The 11052-nt window shown below is 54.5% G+C and overlaps 1 protein-coding gene across 2 annotated transcripts; it reads right to left on the bottom strand.

Annotated features, from left to right (window-relative positions):
* Window positions 1-204: 204 nt before the first annotated feature.
* On the bottom strand, window positions 205-10532 carry IRX4 (iroquois homeobox 4). 2 transcript variants are annotated; one of them, XM_054191845.1, is made up of 7 exons: window positions 10435-10532; window positions 9816-9923; window positions 4886-5044; window positions 3748-3999; window positions 2938-3044; window positions 1680-2005; window positions 205-1477 (listed from the first exon to the last, which is right to left on the bottom strand). In XM_054191845.1, exons 3-7 carry the CDS (start codon window positions 4928-4930, stop codon window positions 717-719), a joined length of 1491 nt encoding a protein of 496 aa, XP_054047820.1. In that variant the 5' UTR covers window positions 4931-5044; window positions 9816-9923; window positions 10435-10532; the 3' UTR covers window positions 205-716. The 2 variants fall into 2 exon arrangements, with proteins under 2 accessions (XP_054047820.1, XP_054047821.1); XM_054191846.1 differs by lacking the exon at window positions 10435-10532 and having other exon boundaries at window positions 4886-4951; window positions 9816-10281.
* Window positions 10533-11052: the final 520 nt, after the last annotated feature.

The following is an 11052-nucleotide window of genomic DNA, read 5'->3' as shown; positions in this document are numbered from 1 at the left end:
AGCCACGGCAAGCATCCCTCCCGCGGATCCGTCCTCCCTCCGCGGAGCCTCTTTTCCCCTCTCCCGGCAGCCTGTTGAGTGTCCTTGGAATTACCGGGACCGGCTGCCAGGGGGGAAAATTTTGAAACCTCAAAAGGTGTTTGTTGCCCCATGCAAAACGCCACCACTTGTGTTACCTCTGAAACAGACAATTTATTGGAGTGAACATACCTTTTTTAACATATTCTCTTTTTTTTTTTTGTCGAGATAAATTTGTGCAGTAGGTGTAAACTTAGTAGAAGTGCTGTTTGTGAATTATATGCTAACAAGGAAATCAGGAGGAAAAAACTCTCGAAAAGTCTTTTAACTAATGTCGGCATGCCTTAAATTAAATCTGAATTAAAATTTCCCGTTTGTAAACTTTCGGATGTAAACTTTTTAAGGAGGTCTACGCTATAGCACGTGCTTTTTGGACATGGAATTAAATAACTCTCACGACATTGATCCCTTAAAGTCGCAGCCAGGAGAAATTCTTCAGAACATCAATGAGCAAAGTCTGTCCGTTGAACTGAGCAAACTGAACTTTAAATCCTCGTTTCTGTTGGTTGGGTTTGTTTAAAAAAAAAAATAAAAGAAAAAGAAAAAGTTTTATATTTAAATTTAAACTCTCGCAAGTCTCTTTTCAGTGTAGCTGACTCTTCGAGCGTTAGAAAGTCCTTCGCCCCTCGGCGGGCCCGTTAGGAACAAAACATTTTGCTTCCTGATTTGGGAAACGCCAGAAACTCTTTGTTTGAGTCATGGTGGGCCAAGTTTGAGAGCTGCCCCTTGAGCACGTTGGCGCCGTTCCCCACCGCGCGTCCCAAGGCGCCCGTTTCCAGAATGGCTCCTTTGGTGGTAGCCCAGGAAACTGTCGTGTTGCTCAGGGCTTGGTTCAAAGTACTGTGCCTGAACAGGGGGTCGTGGAACACCCCGTCCACCCAGTTCCTGAGGTTGGTGACCGGCGAATCCTGGTGCCTGTCGATGACACTGACCGGGGCGGGGACGGCGGCGGCGGCCGAGCCCCCCTGCCGCTTCAGCATGCAGGAGGGGTACTCGGCCTGGTTGAGGGAGGTGGCGGTGTGCGCCAGGGACCAAATCCTGGGCTTCGCCTCCAGCAGCTGCTGCCCCTGCTGGAAGCACATTTTGGACTCGCAGCCGCGCTGCCGGGCGCCGAGCAGGTCGGGGCCGCACTCCTCCGCCGCCGTCTTCAGGCAGCTCCGCGCCCGCTCCGCCGCCGCCTCCTCCTCCTCTTCCTCCCCGCCGGCGGGGGCGACCGGCGGCGGCATCTTGGCGGCGGGGGGCTCGGTGGCCCGAGGCGGGTGGCTACCGCCCGGGAGCGGGTGCGGGAGCGGGTGCGGGAAGGGCCGCCTCAGCTCGCACTCCGAGGTCTCCGACTCGGCGGCGTCCAAGTCCTCCAGGTCGCTGAGCTCCAGCTCCTTCTCCTCCTTGCCCGTGGGCTCTGCGGGATGGGGGGGGGCGGGGGAAGGGACAGCAAAAAGAAGACACACACAGTCACTGGCGGCACCGCGCTGCCCTGCGGCTGCGACCGCCCTCGCCAGCCAGGCCCGCGGCCGCCCCCACGGGCGAGATCCGCCCCGGGGGCGAGCTGGCGGCCGAGCCCCCGCCGCAGAACCGCTAAGTGCCTGTTTTTAGCAGGGTACCCTCAGCTTTCCCGCTCTTCATCGCCTCTTCCTGCGAGCCCTCCTCCTCCTCCTCCTCCTCCTCTTCCTCGTAGGGCCGCTTCTCGTCCGAGCACTTGTTCCGCGGGGGCCAGGTCATCTTGTTCTCCTTCTTGAGCCGCCGGCGGGCGTTGGCGAACCAGGTGGAGACCTGGGTGAGGGTCATCTTGGTGATGATGGCCAGCATGATCTTCTCGCCCTTCGTAGGGTAGGGGTTCTTGCGGTGCTCCTGCAGCCAGGCCTTCAGCGTGCTGGTCGTCTCCCGGGTGGCGTTTTTCCTCCGCGTCCCGCCGTCCATCGTGCCGTACCTGCGGGGACAGGGGGGCACCCGCAGCGTGACACGGCGCCCTCGCCCCCCCCGCGGGGTCCCAGGGCCCCTGCCGCTTGCCTGAGGCACCCCCCCGGGGGGGGGGGAGGGGGTGTGGCTGGACCAGGGTTGGGGGAGATGGGCAAGCTCATCTTTCAGGGGGCGACCTGCCTCGAGAATTCAGGCCGAGGAAGAAGGCGGGGAGGAAGGGTTCAGCCAGCAGCAGCACCGGGCACTGCAAAGCCCCGCTGTGCCGTGGCGGTGGTGGCGGAAAGGGGGAAGAAACCGCCTGCCTTTATTCGCGGTAAAGTCAATGTCAACGTTTCGGACAGCGGGGAAATCCTAGCAGCTCGCAAACGCACAGAAATCCCACTTCCCTGTTGTTTGATCAGTCCTCCCCCAAACAGAATGCATCTTGGGTGACCCCAGGGTGCAACTGTTAATAGAAATATATTTCCCCTTACTCCTTTCATTAGTAAGCTCTCCTACCCTTTTGTTCCTGAAATTGTAGAAACCTAACGCAGATGACACCGGGCTGCGACTGAATATTTAATGCACATCCTCCAGGAAAGGTCACCGACGCCCAATGGGCCTCAGAGCTTGAAAACGGTGCGTAAAGTAGGTTTGCGCTGGTTTAAAACTAATAAACATACCAGGGATGCCGGGGCGCCTAAGCCTGACCCCGCGCAGGAAAAGATAATTACCCCCCCGTGGAGAGGGACCCGGGGGGGGGCGGGTGGGTGGGTGGGGGGCAGAGGACCCCGTGCCGGTCTGCCTGCGGGAGGGGGGCGTTTCTGTGGGGAAGGGGAGGCGGCGCGGGGCTGGGAAGGAGATGCTGAGCGGCGAGGAGGCAGGTCCGCGCCTCGGCCCCGCGGCGGGGATGGAGCGGGGGTGGGGGGTGGTGTCGGGGGGTGTGTGTGTGCGTGAGCTTACCTGTCGTACTGGTACTGGCTGAGGGTGTGATCGTAGGGGTAGTAGGCAGCCGCCGGGGCGATGCCCGCATGCGCAGACCCGCTCCCGTCCTTCGCCTCCAAACTGTTCTGCAAGAGACACCGCGCCGCCGCCCTCAGCCCCCGCCGCCCCGAGAGATGGGGTCCCCCTTCACCTGCCCCCCCGCCCCCGGGGCTTGGGGCAAGGCGGGGGACGGGGACACATAGGGGACGGTGAGGGGGGGCGTGTGCCGGACCTTTCCGGAGGCCCCTCGGCCGCGGCGGCCAGCGAGATCAATAGAGACATTAACTCGCGCTGTTACGGTGCAGGGGGAGGAGGGGGGGGGGAAGGAAAAAAAAGAGGGGGAGAAAAAAATAAAAGAAAAAGCTGGCTGGGAAGAGAGCATAATTTTTTGCCAGCCGGGGTCTGGGCCGCCCCAAACTACCCGCTCGTCCGCCACCTTGTTAGGCGCGACTTTTAATTGCGTTACCGTGAGAACCGTGCCGGGCTTGAATATTTAATGACCGCGGGGTTGGACGCGCCGCACTACCGCGCCTGTCGCCAAAAGCAGGCTGGCGCGGGGGAGGGAGGAGGAGGAGGATGAAGATGAAGAAGAAGAGGAGGAGGAGGAGGAGAAGAAGCAGCAGCAGCAGCGCCCGGGGCTGTCCCCCGCCACGGAGGGGTCCCGCCGACCGGCCACCGCCCCGCGGGGGGAGCGCAGGTCCAGCGAGGGGGGAGCGCGGGGAGGAGGCCGGGCGGAGAGCATCCATCCCCCGCTGGATCATCCATCGCCCGGGGTGGCGGGCGTCTTACCAAGGAGTAGAAGGCGGGAGCCTCGGTGCCGTAGGTCACGTAGTTTCCATAGCCCTGGGGACCGGCGTAGGGGCCACCGTAGACCCCCAGGGCGGCGGCGGAGTTGAGTTCGTGTCGGGCGGTGGCGAGGAGGCGGCTCTCGTACACCGGGCAATAGACGGGGGTCTGGGCGGAGGCGGCCGCCCCCGTCTCGGCCAGCGTCCGGCCGCTGGACTCGCAGCAGGTCGTCAGGGAGTTGGTGCTCATCAGGAACTGGAGGGAAAGAGAGCGGCGCTGAGGGGGGGTGGGTCTGTAGTGGGGGGAGAACTTCCCAAACTGTAACCAAGTTCGGGGCATTTTTTTTTTTTGAGCGTGTCGCAGTTTTGGGCTGTCGCCCACCCTGCCTCCCCTTCCGTATTTTACTTCAATAGGGGTAAGAACGCTCTAGAGAAACCCAGAGGTGCAAGTGTTTTATCAGTTTAAGATAAATAACCCACCACAACAAACAAACACCCCGTGACTGTGGGCGTTTAATCCTCTGCAATACCTCGCTCCAGCCTTTTGCATTAAAAAACTAACTTTTCTGGTGTGTTCTCACAAGCCTGGGTTTACACCGGTTTCCTCCTCTTGCAGCACAATGCTTCCCATCTGCGTATTTAAACCTTTTTTTCTAAATCACTCATGCATATTTATTTTAACTGCAGATTTGTTGCAGCCACGCACGCATCTGTTATTAAGCTGCTGGGTTAGAATATCCCATTACTTTTCTACTGTCCGGACCTCAATACTTTCGTGTTTAATTGGTAAACTGTGAATTTAATCGGGAAAGAGCAAAAAAAGCGCTTGGGGGGTGGTGGTGGTGGGGAGAGCGGTTGGGGGTCGGGTGATCTCTAGCCCCCCTTCTCGCCTCCTTCATCTCTGTAATCCTCCCCCACGCATCGTTAGCACCCCCAAACACCCTAAATCCCGCGTCTTTCCTTCCCATTTTAAAAACATGGGCGCGAGGTAGAACTTCAGCATCCTGGAAAGATGCGGGGCGAGCAGCCGATGTGCCGCTCCCCCGTGCTGGAAAGGATCGCTGCCGCCCACAGCCCTGCACGGAAGTAATCAATAAGGACTGAAATTCAATCAATTAACGTCGGTAGGCAAAGAGTCTTACCTGGGGTGCAGAGGAGTAAGGGTAGCCAAACTGAGGATATGACATGGTACAGAGGCTCCCAGTTATCTAGAAACAAGGCGAGACGTCTGATCTGCACGCTATTGCAGCCTGGCTCTGCTCTATTGTACCAATTGATTGGTAACCACAGGTCCCTAGATGCTTATAGGACGAAGCAGAAAACCACATTTAATTTATTTACATGAAATCTTAAACTTACTTTTTTTTTTTTTATTTTTAAACCGAATGAAAGGGAAAAAAAATAAAAGAAAAAAAGATGTATAGTGATTTTAGCACCTTCTCCTCTGCAGCTACGAAACAGAAATAATTGTTACATGTGGACTCCGAGGTTGGCAAACGCGACGGCAGAAATACATACTTCGCACCCACGGAAAAACAGAAAAAAAGGGGGAGGGGGGGAGAATGAGAGTAATACAAATACATCCGTTCAGAAGCAGGTTGTTTTAAAAGAGCTGAGCCTCTGACGTCACGCAAACCCTATTCGAATTAACCTGTCTGTAAGTTTAACACTCGTTTTCGGGACCGTTTCCCCGGGCGTGGAGAAGAGTGCTGCTCCCCAGCATCCCTCTCGCTCTGCCCAACAGGAGCCAAAGTTTGGAAAGCTCTCCAGCAGCGGCTACGCCCGCTCGCAATATTTCTATGTATTTCTGCGGGGAAGGGAAGGGAAGGAAATTAATGGTTTTAATCTGAAGGATCAATGTTGTATCAGCTAAGATTTCCCCCCACCCTCCTTCGTCACTGAAGGGCTGGTAAGCACTTTTAATTAGAAATTAATTAATGAGCAGCTGCTTCTTCCCACCCCACAGTAATAATTAGTCTCAATTACAAACAAGACATATGAAGGGACACACGACTGAGTCTTCATTTAAGATTTAATCAACAGTTAAAATTAGCGCTAACGCTGACAATAAAGCACATGACATGCAACCCTGCCTTTCTTTTCGGCTTTTATTCCAGACGTGTGATTACAGGTAGAAAACCCTACGAGCGTATTCCGGGGGAATGATTGGAAAGGACGTGACTTTTCACGTTAAAACGACTTTGATCCCCTCGCAAACCTTCGGCTGGAAGAGCCAGCCTTTGGCGGGGCGGAGGGCCGTATCCAGCCCGCCTGTGCTCCGAGGTGCGCACGGCTGGGAGGGGGATAATTAGGGAGGGTGGGGTGTGCAACTCAAATGTGCCATTTCTCACTCAAGAGCGAACATCCCTTTCCCGGTGGTTGTGTGGTTCTCCGGGACCCCCGAGTGAAGGAGGGCCTGGGAAGAAGTCTCGTCTCCATCACCCCCCTTCTCCCCACTGCTACCATCACCTCCCCATCCTCCGGGGGCTGGTACCCACCACCCCATCTCCAAGCAGGCAGCATCCTCTGTGCTGCCGTCGGGGGGAGATGCTGGGGCTGCCGGCCGGCGGAGATGGCCCCTTGGGCTACCTCCCCCCGACGGCTAGCTACCGCCGGGGAAGGGCGAGCAGGCAGCCGCCGGGCGAGTGGAGGAAGCGGAGGAGTCAGCTCTGAGGCTGAAGCTCGGCTGCTGGTGCCGTTGAGCGCTGCTCCGTGGTGTGCAGACTTGCTCAGAGAGATTCCTGGGTTCAGACATGTGAATAGCCCCAGGGTCACACTCTAATTAATGATGATGTTCTCTTCTTCTCCCCAGCTGGAAGACTGCCTCCCAGAAACGAATCTGCCCACACTGACAGCTCGATTGAGGGTGATTGATGACTATCTGGAGACCACAGTACACATAATATAATATCTGCTGCGTAATTGCTTTAATTTACAGATGAAAATACTAGTTCTGGGATTGAGTTAGACTACAGCGAGCGGCGTTTTATGGCGCTTTAGAGTGTTTGCAAATAAAAGATATCAGATACAGTACATGCAAATTATCCTGACAGCTACAGTATCTGTAGCCGGGAGAAAGGTATAAAGAACGGGAATCGAATGACATTAATAATCGGTTTTGAATTCTGTATTGATTTTGGGGGGGTGGGGGGGGAGAGAAAGTGCCTATTCTTTCCGCACCTGAAATGCTAATACCTCCTTCTTTCTGGGAATATTAACAACTTAGCCATTGGGTTGCTTTTACAGAAACGCTCCTTTATTCCTCCTGCTACCCCGGTGCTTGCCAGGCTATAACACCTCTTAGCTACTGTTTACGAGCGGCTCCCTTCGCTGCGACGTGCTGCCGGACCAGCGCATTGTTTGGGGAGCAGAGACACCCGGTGTGCACACAATGGTCCGCACGCAGCCCCCGGAGCCTCTGGCTCTGCCTCCTGCCCTCATTGCGCTGGGGGATGTTTATTTAAGCTCTGGAGTATAACTCACCGCGGCGCTGGGGGAGAAAACAGTTGCACTTATCTCAAGAGCGGCTCGGTGTAAAGCGCTATAATTAGCTGGGGGAGAGCTGGAGGACTGCCTGGAGAAGTCCTCTCAGTTTTCCAGGCTACAGTTTGGGAGATGTCCTGGTGCTGTGGGGGCTTTGGATTTATTTTTTTTTTTCCTTCCCGTCTTTTGATACTACTGCAGCTGTCAGCTCCGCGGTGGCCCACAGAAGACTACAGGTTTTGATATTTAGATGAGTCTATTAAACTTTAAAATACAAGGTGAAATTCAATATTTATAGTCCTTGTCTATTTATATATCACAGTTGTCTTTCACTGCACCATGCAAATACTCTGGTCCCCATTTTTGCGCTGAACTTTCCTGTATTAATCATGATAATTATTTGTCATTTTTCTTTGCAGCCTGCCTGCTCTATTACTTTACCCCCGGTCAGCTTTGTGCCACTTCCAACCTGTATTCCCTAGAAAGCAGTCATTAAAAAAAACCTCACAACACTACCAAACCCAAAAAGCCAACAACAAAAAAACTTAATAACCTTAAACACTTAATAACTTTAAATGCTAAAAGCTGACATTATGTCTTCCTCCAGTGTTCAAGTCTTGTTTCACTTACAATCTACAAATAATGGCCCTTTGTTGATAAGAAACTCAACACAATTATATTTCATCTTGAATTTTTGGTGCCAGCGCACAAACATGCAATAAGCCCCGCAATGATTTAAAATAACCTTTGTGGTTCTTGCACATAAACAACACAACACTGTTCAAATCCAAGCAAAGACGCTTAATGCTGTGGGCTATATCCTTAAGCATTTGGAAAATGCAAGTCCTTGCCGTGCAATAAAAATTGATCCTGGTCAAAGCCCCTTTCCTGTACAAAGCAGTTAACAGCTTTCGAGAGAGAGAGAAACACAGACTGCTTTCTCCAAAGTTGGAGCAAGTAAACCCATCACGATCAATAGGAAAGGCTGGCGAGTTCCCCCCTCGTGAGAGCCAGCCTGCACACCCAGGCGAGCGGGTATTTTAGAGCCAAAGCCCAACTAAGTCTCTCCGGGGGTTACGTGTTTCTTCTCCGAGAACTTGGAGCCAACGTTCATACAAGTTTTATCATAAAAAGCAGGGAAGGCGAAGGAAACGCTGTGATGGTGGAACAGGCCACAGCAGGTAAAACAGAGAACCTCTTCAGGACTAACGCTTTGATGGACGTCTTCAGGGACATGATCTAGAGGCAGTTAATGCAGCTACACTTTTACTATCTGCATTTTCATCACCTCCTCTTTTGGAGGGGTTATTGCCACTCCTGGAAATATTTCAGCGGCGGAATTTGCTTATGGGCTAAACAGACTTTAGCGAGCTCTTTCCGTCGACTTTGCTTTGTTTTCACATTACAGATTTAAAGCAACCTTGACACCGCCTGACAAACGCTGTGAAGCTCTACATGTTGCCCATTTGGGATCTGACATGGAACCGAGGGCAGCCTACAACATTTTCGAGTAGATTAGCTCCCATAAAGTCGCTATCGACAGTAAATACGATTGCTGTTCTTTTTTTTTTTTTTTTTCCCTGAGCCCATCTGAGATGTAATTGCATCTCCTGCACTCTGAAGCGAGGGGACAGCGAGCTGATGCTGCCCACCTGCACAAACCTGTGCAGGGGCTTGTGACCGGTAGAGCCAGGATGACAAACATAACAGTTGCATAAGAAGGCGCCGCTAATTAATTTGCTCCCATTACAACTGCACGTAAAATCAGTTGTTCAAAGCTAGCCGTTTGAACGCTTTCATTTTGTAAGGCTTCAATCCTCTTGGCAAACAACCTAGATTTAAAGGCAGAAAGGCCTTACATGCTCATTCAGTTCTTTGTATTTATTAACTTTTCACACCTAAGAGCTAGAGGCAACACACTCACTCTCTCTCACACACGCACAGGGAGACAAAACTTTTCAGCAAGAGAAGCAAACGCTGCGACCTGGGCAGCTGCTGTTATGGCTCGATGGCCCCTACAACACGTCCACGTTTACCTGCCCGGTGCAGAGCATCGCAACTACGCTTCCACTAGCAAAGCAAAGGCTGTATGAGGAAGGTTTCTCTTCCCAGCCCCTCTGCCCCCGGTGCCGCAGACGGGTAGGCATTCAAACGCCACCGCCTTTGAGCTCTCTGGCAGCCGGCAGCTCGAACGCACTTGCCTGCGAAGATAAAACTTTCCTACTCGCAAGGTCAAATTCTACGCCTTTTAAAAAAGTTCGCCTTAAAATCCAGAAAGTTTGACTCGGTACCTTACCTTAGCGCTCGCTGAATATCATATCCACACCCCCTTCCCAAGAAATAACACACATATGTTAAAATACATTTGCCCTCTGTCCTAGGTAAAGATTGCACAAAGCCAAATGATTCATCACAGATAGTTTCTCTTCCCTCCAGCAGTTCGTTTTCAGCTGCCTTGCTGCTAAAGCAGGCTCCGAAAGGAAGGGGGGGGGGGATAAACCCCACCGCTCCCCCCCACCCCCCGCTTCCGTAGCGAGAGAGAGACGCACATACCCGCATCCCCACCAAAAACAAGCAGAAAATGTTTACCTGCGATCACGCCAGGCTTCGGCTAAAACCTCGTAGCGACGGCTGTGCCATGGCAGGGCTTGTCTCCCCTCCTCTGCGCTGGCTGACTTCGCAGGCGGCTACGGAGAACTAACGCAGACATTTCTCAGTGTGCAGCACCTGAGCGGAGCGGTGCAGTGCCTTCGGTCCCCAGGCGCCACAACCACTTCACTAACCCCCTGTACCAGAGTGACGTTCGAGTGAATAGCTCCACTGATCACACTCTTTCCTACTGATTAACACTTTCCAACACGACCAGGCACTCCACTTCCAACTTTTTTTTTTTTTTTTTTTTTTTTCCTCCCCGTTTTAAACCAGAAGCAGCCAGCACCGCTTGCTTCCGCGGGTTATAAACGCCGTCTGGGGCGTGGGGGACACCATAATTAATAGCAGGTTAGTAAAATTAGCGCTGCCACTCCAATTGTTGTCCTTGTTGCCAACAATAATTGCATTGATTCTGGAAGGACACGAATGTCCTCCATTTAACCTAATGATCTGCGGGTTGCACACGCTGTACGGCAGCCGGAGCGTTGATTAACTGCGCGCACCTCCAAACTATCATTTATCTCTGCGAGTCACGACCGAAAGGCGCTAAACTTACAGGCAACTCTCCCTGACTCTCTCGCCGTCTTTGTTTCCCTCCCGTTTGAGGAGGTTGGGCTGGGACGCCAGCGCTAGCCCTGCGCGCAGGAGGTGGCCACCTGTACCTGGCCACCCATCGCCCTGGGCTTTATTCATAGCCCTGGGGCAGCGCAGCGGAGCCGGGAGCTGCGCGGCCCGGCGCTCCCCGGCCGCGGGGAGGGGGCGGCGAGCGGCTCCGGGACCCGCTGCCTTCGGCTCCCCTGGGGCCGCCGCTGCCGACCGCCCTGGGCGCAGCCCGCCGGGGCTGCCCGGGCACCGGGGGTTTCCTCCGGGGATAGGGGGGGACGAGAAGGCGGGGGGGCGGCAGCCGTAGGCCGGTCCGGGCAGGAGCGCTTGCTCCCGCTTATCTTCTCCGTCCGTCCCCCCCGGTCTCCGCCGCAGGCTGCTGCCGCCGCCGCTCTCCCCTGCGGAGAAGTTACTGGGACCCGAGGCTGGGCGAGCTGGCAAGCGAGCCCCCTGTCTTAAATGTCTTTCCTGGTGTGCAGCCCCCCTTCCACCCTCTCGGTCCCCGGCGCCGAGAGCCGCTGCGGGGTCCTGCCCGCTGCCCAGGGGCCGCGCAGCGCTCAGGCAGCCCTGC

This window comes from Rissa tridactyla, chromosome 2 (assembly GCF_028500815.1).
Source record: "Rissa tridactyla isolate bRisTri1 chromosome 2, bRisTri1.patW.cur.20221130, whole genome shotgun sequence".
NCBI classification, from domain to species: domain Eukaryota; kingdom Metazoa; phylum Chordata; class Aves; order Charadriiformes; family Laridae; genus Rissa; species Rissa tridactyla.
The sequence above is the reverse complement of the archived record's forward strand: the minus strand, read 5'-3'. Positions and strand labels throughout refer to the sequence as shown.